The sequence below is a fragment of the Pelophylax lessonae genome (genome assembly GCF_965119305.1).
Source record: "Pelophylax lessonae genome assembly, chromosome: 1".
Lineage (NCBI taxonomy): Eukaryota > Metazoa > Chordata > Amphibia > Anura > Ranidae > Pelophylax > Pelophylax lessonae.
In genome coordinates, this window is record NC_138768.1 from 808,680,088 (window position 1) to 808,697,825 (window position 17,738).

Genomic DNA, 17,738 nt, shown 5'->3' on the forward strand with positions numbered 1-17,738 from the left:
AGATAATAGGAGGACATATAGTGGGGGAGATGAAAATGATCTTGTAGGTCGGATAAAGTACGTGAGCCATTCTAAATATATGAAGTAGGTGGGTAATGCCAAATCCACTCCACCTAGGGCCAAGTTAAAATTTGGGACCAAAGCTTTAACGTATAACTAAATTTAATTGTGGTTAGAGTAGAGAGGGGGCAGAACGCCTGTCAGGTTTTTATTGGTGTGTGTGTTTTCGTTAGGGAAATTCATCCTCTGTGTCTTGTTTATCATTATCACTGAGAGTGAAAGTGATAGAAAATCTCAAATTTTGGTTGTCTCCAGAACAGGAATGAAGGGGAAATCTTCCAAACCTAGTTCTGGTGACAATCAGGGATTCCCCCACTTTGGAGGGATTTCCTCTCGCTTTCTGTTTTGGCTGTAGCAAAGGAAGTAAAGGAAAATCTCCCCCGATGGGGCACATTGGCAAAAGAAAATTGGTTAATACCCTCCTTTACTCTACCCATAATGAAAAAAAGATATTTTGCCCTTAGTTCTACTTTAACTACTTCCTAACTGCGCCATAGCCGAAAGAAGGCTACAGTGCGGCACTGTTGTTTAGGTAGGTCGTCCATAGACATCCTCCAGGAACCACGTCCGTTGGGCACCCCCCTGGGGCGTGCATCTGGCACGCTCTGTGATCACTGTGTCCCTCAGACACTGCCAATCACAGATCGCGGTAAAAGGCCAATCACAAAGGCCCTTTACCATGTGATTGGCTGTGTCCAATTACAGCTGATCACAGTGTAAATAGAATTGCCGGTTATCTGCCTTCTCCTCCTCATGCGCTGTCACAGCGTGAGGAGAGGAGAGCAGGTAACCAGCTCTGACAAGGGACATGCACACAGATAATCAGGGCACTGATTATTAGGGCCCTGTCTACCAGTGCAGCCCATCAGTGCCATCAATGCTGCCCATCAGTGCAGCCTATCAGTTCCCATTAGTGCAGCTTCATCAGGGTGATCCGTGAAGGAGAAAAATTACTTTTTTCAAAACCAAAACCTTTTTTTTTTTCCTAATTTTCCATTTTTTTTCTTTGTTTAGCAAAAGAAATAAAAAAAATCTAGTGATGATTACCACTAAAAGAAAGCTCTATCCATCAAAAAAAAATGTCATTCAAAGTGTGACAGCTCTGAAAGCTGAAAATTGACCTCATCAGAAAGCGGGTAAACGTGCCCAGTGAGCAAGTGGTTAAAGAAAACCTGTTGTTTTGCCCTGCGGGTGCAAAACACGAGCTTACTTTAAGGCATTCAATAACACATATAATAAGTTGTAAAAGAAATAATAATTGGAAAGGCTTAATAGTGCATATAATATAATCATAGCAGACCATGGGGCCAAGAATCACAGGTTTCCCGGCACTGCTGGAGCAAGGTTCAATGCACACAGCAGGAGAAGTAACTCTTTAAACTTTTTTTTTTTTCTTTATACAGCTTTTCCCTTCACCGAGAACATTTTGCATAGCAACAGAGCTGCCTTAAGTGCTATTGCAGCTTACAGAATCATGATTTTGCCCCAACATACATGTAGCCAGGGCTTTTTTTCAGCTGGAACGCAGGGGAAAGCAGTTCATGCCCCTCCAGTACTGAATATACTATATGTAATGACAAGGGGTGCTGGGATGTGCTGGAGGATCTTTTGATGCTGGCTGTTGGGGGAACTCTTTTTGCATAGTGGTCTATTGTTGCTGGGGAGATCTTTTGTTGCAGGTGGGGCTTATGTTGCTGGGGGGGGGGGGGGTCAATTGCTGCTGGAAGGGATCTGCCCTTGAGGGAGGGGTCCATTGATGCTGGCTGCTGGGAGATCTGTTATTGCTGCTCAAGGTCTATTGTTGCTGGGGTGGATTTTTTTTCAGGCTTCCATTGTTACTTGGGGAAATCTATTGTTGCTTGGGGGGGGGGGGGTCTACTGCTGCATGGGATCTATTTTACTGCTTCTCTTGTTATCTTTACCAAATTCCATACAAACTACTTAGCGTCACAAAATGATACTTAGCTCTGTATTCCCCAAAATTGGTGGTTCTAAATGGTGGGTGGAATCAAGAAATGATGCTTGGGATGGGTAGGGGACGGAGACAAGAATTGAGACAGAAAGGGGGAGTTCCTTCACCTATTCTCTGAGAAAAAAAGCCCTGCATGTAGCTAACTTGAGCAACTGGCTTTACCGCTACAATAAAAGAATTGGATCACCAATTCATACTTGAAGCGTGATGTGATACTGCAAGATTGCAGTGTTATCCACTGACCCTCATTGCTGCTGCACCTCCTGATACTGATCTTCATAGTTCAACTAAATAATCAAGAGTGTAGTTATAAAAAATATATAAATACAGTATCTCACAAAAGTGAGTACACCCCTCACATTTTTGTAAATATTTTATTATATCTTTTCATGTGACAACACTGAAGAAATGACACTTTTCTACAATGTAAAGTAGTGAGTGTACAGCTTGTCTAACAGTGTACATTTGCTGTCCCCTCAAAATAACTCAACACACAGCAATTAATGTCTAAACTGCTGGCAACAAAAGTGAGTACTCCCCTAAGTGGAAATGTCCAAATTGGGCCCAAAGTGTCAATATTTTGTGTGGCCACCATTATTTTCCAGCACTGCCTTAATCCTCCTGGGCATGGAGTTCACCAGATCTTCACAGGTTTCCACTGGAGTCCTCTTCCACTCCTCCATGACGACACCACGGAGCTGGTGGATGTTAGAAACCTTGTGCTCCTCCACCTTCCGTTTGAGGATGCCCCACAGATGCTTAATAGGGTTTAGGTCTGGAGACATGCTTGGCCAGTCTATCGCCTTTACCCTCAGCTTCTTTAGCGAGGCAGTGGTCATCTTGGAGGTGTGTTTGGGGTCATTATGTTGGAATACTGCCCTGCGGCCCAGTCTCTGAAGGGAGGGGATCATGCTCTGCTTTAGTATGTCACAGTATATGTTGGCATTCATGGTTCCCTCAATGAACTGTAGCTACCCAGTTTAGGCAGCACTCATGCAGCCCCAGACCATGACACTCCCACCATCATGCTTGATTGTAGGCAAGACACACTTGTCTTTGTACTCCTCACCTGGTTGCTGCCACACAGGTTTGACACCATCTGAACCAAATAAGTTTATCTTGATCTCAGCAGACCACAGGACATGGTTCCAGTAATCCATGTCCTTAATCTGCTTGTCTTCAGCAAACTGTTTGTGTGCTTTCTTGTGCATCATCTTTAGAAGAGGCTTCCTTCTGGGACGACAGCCAAGCAGACCAATTTGATGCAGTGTGCAGTGTATGGTCTAAACACTGACAGCCTGACCCCCCACCCCTCCAACCTCTGCAGCAATGCTGGCACCACTCATACGTCTATTTCCCAAAGACAACCTCTGGATATGATGCTGAGCACGTGTACTCATCTTCTTTGGTTGACCATGGCGAGGCTGGAACCTGCCCTGTTAAACCGCTGTATGGTCTTGGTCACCATGCTGCAGCTCAGTTTCAGGTTCTTTGCAATCTTCTTATAGCATTGGCCATCTTTATGTAGAGCAACAATTCTTTTTTTTGTTTCAGATCCTCAGAGAGTTCTTTGCCACTTTGCCATGAGGTGCCATGTTGAAGTTCCAGTGACCAGTATGAGAGAGTGAGAGCGATAACACCAAATTTAACACACCTGCTCCCCATTCACACCTGAGACCTTGTAATAATAACAAGTCACATGACATCGTGGAGGGAAAATGGCTAATTGGGCCCAATTTGGACATTTTCACTTAGGGGTGTACTCACTTTTGTTGCCAGTGGTTTAGACATTAATGGTTGTGTGTTGAGTCATTTTGAGGGGACAGCAAATTTGCACTGTTATACAAGCTTTACACTCACTACTTTACATTGTAGCAAAGTGTCATTTCTTCAGTGTTGTCACATGAAAAGATATAATAAAATATTTACAAAACTGTGAGGGGTGTACTCACTTTTGTGAGATGCAGTATATATGACATACCTGTTTATCCTCTGAAACTGCAGGTACATTTGTTATGTGCACATAGTGGGAAAAGCAAATGTTATCAGGCTATATTCTCTGCAGGTCAAATGTTCTTCAAATAAGAATAAAGTGAGGCAGGGAAATACTGCATTGTGGCCACTAGATGGAGCTGGCTATGTTTATTTCCTATGATCACCAGCCCCATCTAGTAACTAGGGCTGGGGAATATAATCTAAAGATCGATGCATCGCGATTCGACCCTTCGCGATTCTGCATCGATGCGGGCTGCCGGCATAATCGATTATACGAAATGACGTCATCAGCCGCGGCCACGCCCTATTGTGCAAGGGAAAACAAATAAAAAAATCACAAGATCGCAGGATCGGCAGCTGATTGGTGGGTTAGTGGCGGGAGCTTAATAAAAAGGCTCCGCCCCTCCCCTTCCGCCTCTTTGACCTGGGCCGAGGCGCAGCAAGACATCCCCCGCTTGTATGGGCATCCCACCTGCGGCCTAGAAGCCAGCCAGCCAGCCATCCAAGCCAGAAGCCGCCAGTCCAGTGAGTCCACACACAGGAGCGAGGAGCCCCAAGTGCGTCCCCATCGCAGCCAGCCAGCGCCGCCAGCCTCACCTCACCTCACCGTAGCCGACAGGCCCTGGAGGCCCAGCCGCCACGCCACTGCCAGTGACGCCAGCCGCCCGCCACAGAGCCCAGAGAGCAGCACAGCACCTGTCCTCCTCTGCAATACAGTGCACAACAACCCACACAGTCACACAGCAGGTATGTCCGAACAAATAATTGTGTAATCATTCATGGGGGTCTCTCGTCTGTATCTCTGGGGGATGTCTGTGATGGGGGGGGGGGGGGCCTGGGACAGGGGACGGTCGGTCGGGGCCCGGGGGTACTGTTCTGCTGTGGCAGTCTGGCAGCCAGGGGGGGCAGTCAGTGTCAGTGGGGGCCTGGGGGTCTTTGTCAGTGTCAGTCAGCTATGGGGGTCTGGGCAAGGGGGGACTCACTCAGTGTTTGTCAGTGCTGTGGGGGATTGGGGAAGGTGTGGGGGACATTCAGGTCTCTGTCAGTGTGGGGGTCTGGGCAAGGGGGGGGGACTCACTCTCACTCAAGTGTTTGTCAGTGCTGTGGGGGATTGGTGAAGGTGTGGGACTTCCAGGTCTCTGTCAGTGTGGGGGTCTGGGCAAGGGGGGGACTCACTCACTCTCAGTGTTTTTCAGTGCTGTGGGGGATTGGGGAAGGTGTGGGACATCCACCCAGGTCTCTGTCAGTGAGTCAGGCTGCAGTCAGCTCAGCTGTGGGGGGAGGGGGGTCTCTGTCAGTGTCACTGTCACTGTCACAGGCAGCTGAGGGGTAAGGGGGAAACAAACATCACGGTGAACATGGAAGTTATGCAGCAGTGCACTATTGCCAGGTTCACCCTTGATGTTTGCTACTAGTCAGGAAGTGCTCTGTTTTGTAGAGGACAGGTTATGGCACACCTGGAAATTATTGCAATGCATATTCACATAAAAGGATTTATATATAATGTTTTGTGGGAATTTATGATGACCATTTTCACAAGAATATTAGCTTGGCTGGCTGGCTGGCTGGCTTCTTCTATCTTGGCTTGCCTTAAAGTACAACTATAGGCCAAACTTTATCCAAAATCCAAAAAGTTTGGCCTTTAGTTGTACTTTAAATGGTGGTAGGCCTGGCTTATATTAATATTTTCTTTTATGAAGCAGTAAACTGCACTACTACAGTTTTTTACTAATTTTACTGTTACTTCTAGTAAAATACTAGTGTTGTTGTCTGTCTCTGCTATGCTGTTTGCATTTTCAGACCTTCCTATATGTTTGCAGTGCAAGTGCACTAAAGTATGCAGGGCTTGCAGGCCATGACAGGGTCCAGGAAAGTGTCCTTTGAAGCAAATGAAAATAAAAAGGATTCTTTTATTTGTGACTGCTTGATTGTTTGTTTTTTTTGATAAAGTTTTGAAAACCATTGGGCAGTGGGCTGGGCATGGGCATTGGGCAGTAATCGTGATGCATCGTGATGCATCGCGGAATCGAATCGTATCGAATCGCGACCCTAATAATCGTAATCGCATCGAATCGTGAGGTAAGTGAAGATGCACAGCCCTACTAGTAACCATAATGCAGTATTTTACTGATTGACTCTGTTCTACTGTATATGAATGAAATTGATTTTTGTGAAGGGAAAATAATTGCCTTATAACAATCATTTTTGCCCGATTCCCACAAAACAAATGTACATGCCGTTTCATAGGACGAATAGCTCTGAAATGTTTTATTTTTTTTTTTTTATAAATCCACCCCACCAATAAATATAATTATTCATGATTCAGTTTTTACAAGATGCAAGCTATTTACTTCGTCTGTTTTACTTCATCGTCAGCCAGCAGTGACCCACATCCTCAGGTGTTTATCTCTTATGCACATTACTTATGTTAAAAGGTATTAAAACACACTCAATTTTAAAATATACAGCAGAAAAATCACTCCATTACCTGATTTATTTACCAGTGGCAGCATAATTACCTCATTTTCCAGACAGCTAATTTACATGCAGACACGGTGCAGCTGCACTAATAAATGCTGTTCAAGATGCAGGAGTGACTTATTTACATGGCACAGCTGCAGCAACAGCGTCCGTTCATCTGAATGTTGTATCCCTCGTGGCAGAACCATCATATCGGCTTAAAGAGCTAGATTTGTGACTTTACTTATATTCTCCCCACTCCCATTCTCACTTTAATCCTAAAGCGGTATTAAATCCCCCCCCAAAAAAAGTAACATATTGCAGTTTACCAAATGTTAGATGTGATGGCTGCAATAGTTTTCCTTTTTAGGCTTTTTTCCACCTTTATTTCACCTGGCGATTCTGTCAGTAACACACTTCTTGTCTTAGGTCCGGTTCACACTGCTGCGTGCGACTTTGAAGCCGGCATCTCTCCTTGATTTCGGGCACGACTTGAGTACGACATCTTTAACAGAAGTCAATGCAAGATGTGCCAAAGTCGTACCAAAAGTAGGGCAGGAAACTTTTTCTAAGCTGGAGCGAACCAAGTCGCTCCTATTAGAATGGTTCCATTGCACTTAATGGCAAAGCCAAACGCAATATTCCCCATGCACACATTCAAGATAACCGGCTGTTCAGTGATGCTAGGTGCTATAATGACCATAGATTGGAAACCATGGTGTAACAATCCTACGGGCTCACCTGAGTCAGAGGACTGCTGGCCGGAGGTAGGAGTGGAGCCCAGTGGCAAGGACCGCAGGCAGGTAGTAGGGGCTGGAAGTCTGGCAGAGGCGTGGTCAGACAATCCGGGTTGGCTACGGTGGTAGCAGTGCTGAATACCAGATGGACACCAGGTAGTACTCTGATGAGGACACGGGTTCACCTGAGGTGCGGAAACTAAGTGCTAGCTGGTTTTCAATAGAGCCCCTGATGGTGGGGATAGACTGCGCTGCAAGCTAACACCAGGTCGCGGTCCCCAGGATCACCCAGCCAGGCAGAGTGCAGGTTCAGTCCGGAGGCAGAGGAGCAGACAAGGGATAACTAGAGAGAAGTCAGACGAGCCAAAGGTCGGGGCGGGCAGCAGTAAGCGTGGTCAGACAATCCGGATCGGCAACAGAGGTAGCAGTTCAGTAGGTAGGGACAAGGCAGAAGAGTAGTCAGTAGTCAATTCCTGGTCAGCAGTGGATTTGTGGTAGTAGACAAGAGCAGCAGGTGAGGAGTAGCTTGATCAAGGCTCAGGAGCTCAATAATCAGCAAGCTTGAGTGCAAGGGGCTGGACTTATATAGGGAAGTACCAGGTGTGGGGAATCAAGGGTGATGAGCAAGGCTCGGTAGCCTAGTAAGCAGGGCTATCAGGACCAAGAGGATGGTAGCCTAGTAAGCAGGGCTACCACCTGGGATGTGGCTGGTCACGGGTTCGAATCCCAACACATGGATACTCAAAGTAAAGAAATGTCATCAGCACACCAAGGATTCCTCAAAAGGGTCCAAAGCTTTCCGTGGTCACATGATAAATATATAGCACCTGTATATTTATTATGTGACCACTGAATAAAGCTTTGGATCCTTTCGGGGAATCCTTGGTGTGCTGATGACATTTCATCACATTGCACTTAATGGGGCGTGACTTGTCATGCGACATGTGCTCTCAAAGTTGGAACGCATGTTGCACCAGTGTGAACCGGGCCTAAGGGTGTCTCCACAATTGATGGAGAAGCAATGGAGACACCTTTGGACAGCAGCATTGTCAAACTGGGGAGAGGGTAGTGTTAGATGCACTAATTGAATAAGATGTCCTTGAATTCCAGCTATCTTTTTAAGCAATTATAGAAACAGGTTTCTTTTTTTATTCTTTTTAGCATAAAGGTTTTACATAAATAGGTCAAAGATGAGCATTGTAAGTACCCCTGTCAGTGTTAAATTGTCTCAACCCTCTAATTGCTATTTTTGCTAGACATTTTGGTCTGTTAAATTAAATTGAAAAATACCAGACTCACTGGCAGGATAACCAGGTGAAAGGATGGCCACTCTGACAGAGCTCCAGCGTTTCTCTGTGGAGAGAGGAGAACCTTCCAGAAGAACAACCCTCTCTGCAGCACTCCACCAATCAGGCCTGTATGGTAGATTGGCCAGAGGGAAGTCACTCTGTAGGAAAAGGCAAATGATAGCCCACCTGGAGTTTGCCAAAAGGCACCTGAAGGACTCTCAGACTATGAGAAACCAAATTCTCTAGTCTGACAAAACAAAGATTGGACTCTTTGGCCTGAATGGCAAGCATTATGTCTGGAGTAAACCAGGCCCCGCTCATCACCTGGCCAAAACCATCACTACAGTGAAGCATGGTGATGGCAGCGTCATGCTGTGAAGATGTTTTTCAGCGGCAGGAACTAAGAGACTAGTTAGGTTTGAGGGAAAGATGAATGCTACAATGTACAGAGACTTTCTTGATGAATACCTGCTCCAGAGCGCTCTGGACTTCAGCCCGGGGCGAAGGTTAATCATCGGCCCTAAGCGCACAGCCAAGATAACAAAGGAGTGGCTACGGGACAACTCTGTGAATGTCCTTGAGTGGCACAGCCAGAGCCCAGGCTTGAACCCGATTGAGCATCTCTGGAGAGATCTGAAAATGGCTGTGCACTGACGCTCCCCATCCAAACTGATGGAGCTTCAGAGGTCCTGGGAAGAAGAATGGGAGAAACTGACCAAAAATACAGTGCCTTGAAAAAGTATTCATACCCCTTGAAATTTTCCACATTTTGTCATTTTATAACCAAAGATGTAAATGTATTTTATTGGGATTTTATGTGATAGACCAGTGTTTTTCAACCTTTTTTGGGCAAAGGCACACTTGTTTCATGAAAAAAATCCCGAGGCACACCACTATTAAAAAATGTGTGCGGAGAGGGAGATGTCAGAGCCCCGCTGCTCTCTATGGGGAATCGGATGAGAGCGGACCGCCTGTCCTCTCTCATCCGATCCCCACCCAGGACGGATGGAAAATAGGGTTTCCATCCGTCTGGATTTCACGGACAGGATTGGATGCGGATGGCAGCGGGTGTCAGCAGACATGTCACCGCTGACGCTGACATCCGCTGCTCCATAGGGCTGAATGGGGCATCCAATCAGATCTGACAGGCGGATCTGATCGGAACGCCCGTGTGCAAGAGGCGAGCCCTTACTTTTATTCGATGAATAATAAGTACTGAATAATAAACTTTCCAAACTACTGTATCATAAAAATCATAGTAATAGTCAGAAAAAAATCACAATGGCTTGTAAAGTGTTATTGCTATTTTGAATTTTTTTTTTTCATCTGAAATTGTCTCACAATATTATATGAATGAATGCGTGGTGGTGGGGACAAGGTGCCTTCCAAGGGGGAGGCTGCGCAGAGAGCATGGGGTGGCAGCATACCCCCTCCTTCTGAATCATACCCAGGCCACATCCCTTTTAACACTGCGAGGGTACCTTTTAAAATGAAGCCCCCCCCCTCTTTGGATGATGGTGATGGAATAGGCATGGCGCAAGTGATGGAATAGGCATGGCACAGGTGATGGAATAGGCATGGCACAAGTGATGGTATAAGCATGGCACAGGTGATGGAATAGGCATGGCACAAGTGATGGAATAGGCATGGCACAGATGGTATAGGCATGGCACAGATGGTGGAATAGGCATGGCACAGATGGTACTGGCATGGCACAGATGGTGGAATAGGCATGGCACAGATGGTATAGCCATGGCACAGATGGTGGAATAGGCATGGCACAGATGGTACTGGCATGGCACAGATGGTATAGGCATGGCACAGATGGTGGAATAGGCATGGCACAGATGGTATAGGCATGGCAAAGATGGTACTGGCATGGCACAGATGGTGGAATAGGCATGGCACAGATGGTGGAATAGGCATGGCATAAATGGTATAGGCATGGCACAGATGGTACTGGCATGGCACATATGGTATAGGCATGGCACAGATGGTGGAATAGGCATGGCACAGATGGTGGAATAGGCATGGCACAGATGGTATAGGCATGGCACAGATGGTACAGGCGATGGAATAGACATGGCACAGGTGATGGAATAGGCATGAGGAGGACTGACAGGAGGACTCACTTACCGGGCTGCTGACCGACTGGTTCCAGATGACCTCCTCACGCTGCGCCTGCGACCTGGTCTGGATCCGGATGCGGTCTCTCTGCAGTGCCGACTCCCGCGAGCCTGAGTCCTGGTCTCCGTCCGCTCCGGTCCTCCTGGTGACTCGCGACATCTTCTTCTCTCCGCTGCTGCGCACACTGTGCTTGGGCGGGAAGGAAGTCGGAAGGCGGAAGATGATGTCCTACTGTGATTGGTTCAGGCTGGAGTCTGGACCAATCACAGGCCGGACATCAGAAAAGTGGGAGTGTCCCCCCTGAAGAGCGCCAATCGGCGCCCCTGCTGGTTTTTGACCCCACCCTCCCATACCCAGGACACAGTCCGGCGCCCGCCAATGGGCGAAAGTTTTACATTTTTTTTTTTTTTTTTTATTTTATGAATTCTTCAATTGTTCCCACGGCACACCAGGCAACATCCCGCGGCACACTAGTGTGCCGCGGAACAGTGGTTGAAAAACACAGTGATAGACCAACACAAAGTGGCGCATAATTGTGAAGTGGAAGGAAAATGGTTTTCAAAATGTTTTACAAATAAATATCTGAAAAGTGTGGAAAAGTGTGACAAAATTAAAGGGGGCTGAAGACAAATGCAAACCACACTTTTCAGATATTTATTTGTAAATATTTTGAAAACTATTCATCATTTTCCTTTTCAACTTCACAATTATGTATCACTTTGAGTTGGTCTATCACATAAAATCCAAAACAAATACATTTGCGTTTTTGATTGTAACATGATAAAATGTGGAAAGTTTCAAGAGGTATAAATACTTTTTCAAGGTGCTGTATGTGTGCCAAGCTTGTAGCATCATACTCAAAATGACTTGAGGCTGTAATTGGTGCCAAAGGTGCTTCAACAAAGTATTGAGCAAAGGCTGTGAATATTTATGTACATGTGATTTTCTTTTCATTTATAAATTTGCAAAGATTTCAAACAAAGAGGAGAGAGGCGACTCTAAGTGTAGCAATATGGTTACATTTAATGAAGGTTCAACATTTAGCAACTCACACAGTTAATGATTAAAACAGGCACACCTAAGTATGCAGGCATCCAGGGTAAAGCTGTCCACATAGACCATCTTCCTCACCGCCGTCAGACTGCAGTCGTGACCGAGAAGACTACCCTGCAGTAGAGTGATCTAAAGGCGAGGCTTGAAGTGCTTGCGCTGTGTGGAAGGGATGACATTGTTGGCAGTGAGGAGGACAGTCTATGTTGACAGCTTTACCCTGGATGCCTGCATACTTAGATGTGCCTGTTTTATTTATCAACCATGTGGGTTGCTAAATTTTGTACCTTCATTATGAATGTAACCATATTGCCACACTTAGAGGCGCCTCTCTTCTCTTTTTTTACTCAGATGTGATGTGACTTTACTTGTATATCAAGACATCGCTTGTTTATCAAGTCAAAATGTATTAAAAAACTTTGCTTGTCTTGCAATACACTCTCAGAGCAAGTTACTCTCAGATCTAATACTGTATTTTAATTAACCACTTGCCGACCGCCCGCCGCATATATACTGCGGCAGGTTGGCTCGGCTGCGCGAATCGCCGTACCTGTACGGCGATCCGCAGGAGCCCACCTGGGGGCGAGCGCGCATCTCCGGGGGTGCGCTCTCGCCCCCACTAGGCAGCGGGGACGCTGATCCAGGGGACCAGCGGCAACGATTGCCGCCGGGCACCCGCGATCGCTCCCCGCTGAGAGAGAACACCGGTCACCTGTTGTAAACACAGCCGACCATTCTTCTCTCTGAAATGATCACAGAGCGCCTGTGATCCTTCTATATAGGAACACAGGTCTCTATGGTCATTTCACAAGCCCATCCCCCATATAGTTAGTAGACACTCCCCTAGGCTCACGCTTAACCCTTTGATCACCCCTAGCTAGGTTAACCCCTTTCCTGCCAGTGTCATTATTACAGTAACAGTGCTTTTTTTGCACTGATTACTGTAGTAATGTCACTGGTCCCCCCAAAAGTGTCAAAAATGTCAGTTAGGGGTCCAATCTATTCGCCGAAATGTCGCAGTCCCGCTAAAAATTGCAGATCGCCACCATTACTAGTAAAAGAAAAAAAAATGACAAATCTTTCCCCTAGTTTGTAGACGCGATAACTTTTGCGCAAACCAATGAAAATACGCTTATTGGGATTTTTTTTTACCAAAAATATGTAGCAGAATACAAATTGGCCTAAAAGGATGAAAAAAATAGATTTTTTAAATTTTTTTGGGGAATGTTCTATAGCAGAAAGTGAAAAATATTGTTTTTTTTTTTTTTCCAGAATTGTCGCTCTTTTTTTTTGTTTTTAGCGCAAAAAATAAAAATTGAACAGGTGATCAAATACCACCGAAAAAAAAAAAGCTCTATTTGTGGGGAAAAAAGGACATCAATTTTATTTAGGTACAGCTTTGCACGACTGCGCAATTGTCCGTTAAAGTACCGCAGTCCTGAATCGCAAAAAAATGGCCTGGTCATTAAGGGGACAAATCCTTCCAGTCCAGAAGTGGTTAATAAACCTGGCAGTTGTCTATGACATACAGCGCTTTGGAAACTAAATGCCATTCAGTTAGGATTTACGTTGACTTTCATTTTAAAACACTGAAGTGTGCAAATATTTTCTAAACAGATAAATGGGGAGAGCTGGAATCTTTGTTCATTTTCACAGGCAGCTAGTGTAATTTTCCACTTCAACTGCTGCCTTAACTCAAAGCTGCAGAGTCAGGCCTAACTGGCTGGTAAGTGTAACAATGAATCAGTCATGTGACAGGCCACAAATATGGTGCAGTGTGTGCCCACTAATCTGAATTAAACAACCTTGCATTATTAGGAGGATAGATCCCTTTTTCTTGTGTTTTGCAATCAAGGTATATGCTAGAATTGCTTATATCATTCATCTTTTTGACAGGTTGGAGGAGAAAAAAGCCAAATCTCAGTTTGGAAAAGCTGCTGTAGCAAAAGACGATCGTGTCACTGAGCTGCAGAAAAAATTGGAGGAGAAAATTACCGAGCGCAAGAGACAGGCCGAGGCCTTGAAGCTAAACCCCCAGCGGAACATTGCCAAATCGTCTAAGGTAAATAAATGTACGGAGCCGGAGTGGATGGAACACTCCGCAATTATGGGTATTGGAGTTACACTGCATTCCCAGTGGCTGTGCGTTGCTACAAAAACAAAGGTCTGGTACTAATCTATAAAAGCAAATGTATAACTTCTAGAATTCAGATATAAAATCTCCGTTGGGGGTTCATTCAAAACAACGTTTACCAGAGGTGGACAAATCTCGGGAGCCAGCACATTTTAAAGGATAAATAAACTTTATACTAGGGATAGACCAATATGGTCTATGGTGGGTGGCTGGCTTGCTGGCACCCTGTGGTGGGTGGCTGGCTTGCTGGAACCCTCTGATGGGTGGCTGTCTGGCACTCTGTGGTGGGTGGCTGGCTGTCTGGCACCCTGTGGTGGGTGGCTGGCTGGCTTGGCACCCTGTGGTGGATGGCTGGCTGTCTGGCACCCTGTGGTGGGTGGCTGGCTAGCTGACACCCTGTGGTGGGTGGCTGGCTGGCTGGCATACTGTGGTAGGTGGGTGGCTGGCACAGGGGCTGTGGGTGGCTGTCTGGTACAGGGCCTGTGGGCGGCTGGCTGGTACAGTGCCTGTGGCTGTCTGGTACAGGGCCTGTGGGTGGCTGGCTGTCTGGTACCCTGTGGTGGGTGGCTGACTGACACTCTGTGGTGGGTGGGTGGCTGGCTGGCACCCTGTGGTGGGTGGGTGGCTTGCACAGGGGCTGTGGGTAGCTTGTTGGTACAGCGCCTGCCGGTGGCTGGCATGTACAGTGCCTGTGGCTGGCTGGTACAGGGCCTGTGGGTGGCTGGCTGGCAGGTACAGGGCCTGTGGATGCGGGTGGCTGGCTGGCACCGGGCTGCTGTGGGTGGGTGTATGGCTGTGATACACTCCCGCGAGACTAGTCCCAAATCCAGACGAGGCTGTCCAAGGCGAGGGAGGCAGCCTAAGAAGGCAGAATGACGTCACAAAAATATCAGCAATATTGGCCAGTTCCGGGACCGATACCGATATATCGTGGAAAGTGCATATCGGCCTTGCTGATAATCGGTCTATCCCTACTTTATACCTACCTAAATCTAACTAGTTTATAATATGGGCCTCTAAAAAAAGCCAAGCATGCCTAGTAATACACAGCCCTGCCAGCTCAGAATAGGACAGAAATGTGTGTAGGCAGGTGCAGTCTACTTGCTCCATTGCAGGTGGTGCCCTTGCACAGCGACACTGTTATTGGAGAGGAAATCATAAGGAACAAGGTTCCTATATGGTTTCTTGGGTCACTGAGGAAGCTATCCTATTGGATGATGCCGTCCCATGTGACCCTAGCAGCCATTTTAGGTCACACAGAGCCTATTTAGGGTCCTGGCTCCCAGATTTGGCATGCATTTTGTGAGTTGGTAGATTAGGGACAGGTACATCCCTCCTGTTAGGTACAGTGCTAGCGGTAAGGGAAAGGCTCCTGACGAGGAGGGAAAGGTTAGGGTCACAACTCCTTGGACATCATCCCACTTGGGAATGACATGGCCAGGCCACACTCTGATCTCTTTACAGACACTGGCAAATCAGATGATACTCGCTATCTTCGCATTACTGGAAACGGTGCACCCAGCTGGACAGCCTTTCCACCGGGTTCGTTGTGGACTGTTGCTGTGCTATTTTAGTACAAGTTTTCTTATTTTAACTGTACCACGCTGCACCCCACCTACATGCGGTTTGGCATAGATTGTAACATCTGCACCGCACTAACCTCTGATCATGGGTATGCACAAAAGGTGTCAGTCTCATTCACCAATAATGTTGAAGACATTTCAGCATTCATCCAAGTAGCTCCCTTAGCTTTAATTGGTGTTGGGACACACATCCAATCACCATGGAATATGACTCCTGGAACAGATGTTTTTTTTTTTTTTTTCAATTCTTTATTTAAAGGTTCACAACAGGACTCAGAATAATAAAAAATAATTTCGCAATGTAAACAGGAAGGGTATATAATATAATAGTAACGACAATGTACTAAAAGAAAATATCACTTGGTGTAGAAAGTTGTGTTAAATATCAAAGTGCCACATTATAGTCCCTGTGAAGCAGCTGAACCACGAGGGCAAAGAAGCAAGTCTGATAGAAGCCAATTTTTTGTTTTTTTATATGGGTTACCAGTCAAAGCAAGAAGGAGGAATTAACTAAGGTTAAAGCGAGGAGAGTTGTATATAGAGGGTTAGTGGAGTTCAGGAAAAGAGATTAAAAAAAGAAGAAAAGGACAATGTCCAGAGTGGTTGTTACCAGGACAAGACATAAGATAACAGACAAGGCTATTAAAATTGTACGTATTCAGAAGACAGTCGAAACTGTTCCCAGTAGAACCAACTGGCCGTATAAGCTTTGGTTTTATCTTTCAGGGCAGAAGTTAATTGTGTCATCCATTGTATATTGTTTACCCTGGCACTGTAGAAGTCGTCTGATGTTTCCACATACTTGGGGTGCAAAACGTTTACAAGTAAAGATTTATGATAGTGTTTTCTAGAAAGTGGTGTTAGGCTTAACAGGACAGTAACAGAGTTGTAAAAAAAGGATATGTCTGTAGTTGTATTATATGTAGAACCTGTTGCCAGAACAGATGGATGGAATGACAATCCCAGAACACATGCAGAAGCATACCCCTATGTGTATTTGCTTTGCAAGAAAAGGTCACACTGTCATAGGAAAAGATTAGCAAGGACGACCAGAGTCCTGTACCCACAAGATATGAGCTTGTAGGTAATTTCTTGGTACTTGCAACTGGTTGAGGCTTTGTGAACGAAAATTAGAATTCTATCCTTCTGACTATTGGTAATTGTGGTACTTAGGTTGCTTTTCCATTTGACTGGATATGTATGTGGATTTTTCTCAAGGAACCTTTACCTTGGCAGAGCTCCTCAAATGGGGTGAGTTGTCTTTGAAAGAGGGACGGTGTGGGCGTGAGCCATCACTAACAATTACAACATTATCTTTCTTCTGTTTTCAAATGGGGAATTTCCAACCCCTTGGATTCGCCCTTTAAATATATCTGCCTCGACTTTGGTCTATCCTCCCATATAGTCTTAACCACTTCTAAGCTTCTGATCCAGCCATCTGATTCATTTGTGCCCCCATTCCTGCTTGAATGGGAACAAGATCTTGGAACTACTTTTACTGATACTCAAAGAGAAGATATACTTTATTTTGCTCAATATTCCTCTAAAGTGAACTATCAGTGGAGAAGTTGATTTGTTTCACTTATGTACAATTTCTTTGCAATCCTAACTAAATTGGACTTCATACACCAGGTTGATATCTCAGTAACGGGTGGATACAGTAGACTTAACATTACATTTGAGAAAATGTCTTACAGAGTCTGTCTTAGATAATATATTCTTCACCTCTTTCAGAACTCATTTGAAGAGAAGCATTGGAAGGAGCTTGAAGAGAGTCGAGAACGCCAGGCTCAGCTTTTCCAACATGGCACCATTTCACGGGAAACTGCAAACCGAATAGCTGCTTATCAAGCTGCAAGAAGTAGCGGCGTGTCACCTGCCTCCCCACTTCAGTCATAATATATTTATTTTTAAGGGACTTAGCAACTGACACTGAATAGATTGACTCTTTATTACAGAAATAAAAAAATGCAAAAAAGCATGTTCATATTTTCTTTTAGAATACCTATAAAAAAGATGTAAGTAAAACAAGAAAATTGGGAAACCTACTATAAAAAAATTATGTAAAATATTGCAAAAAATACCGGTCTATGTGCTCATTGGTGATTCATGGAATGCTTTATTAAAATGCCCTCTAGAATCTGACTTAAAGGATATGTACTTTATTCTGTAAGTCAGGGAATTAGTAGTTTTAGAAGGAGGTCAGCAGTGGAAGGCTACATAATTTTCTTAGTAAGCGACCTTTTGTGGCCCCTGCAATAGTGAACTGCAGAGCTTCCCACAGTATTCATAAACTCCCATTCTGCTACAGATCGGAAAAGACCCTGCATT

At 45.4% G+C, this 17,738-nt stretch overlaps 1 protein-coding gene across 1 annotated transcript in view; it reads left to right on the plus strand.

The window, feature by feature from the left end:
- CFAP99 (cilia and flagella associated protein 99) overlaps nt 1–17,426 on the plus strand; it is a 142,156-nt gene extending 124,730 nt beyond the window's left edge. The window contains exons 14-15 of the mRNA XM_082244009.1: nt 13,587–13,752; nt 17,142–17,426. Coding sequence (XP_082100135.1) covers nt 13,587–13,752; nt 17,142–17,306 — 331 coding nt within the window. The 3' untranslated portion in view covers nt 17,307–17,426. The remainder of the gene's footprint in view (nt 1–13,586; nt 13,753–17,141) is intronic.
- Nucleotides 17,427–17,738: the final 312 nt, after the last annotated feature.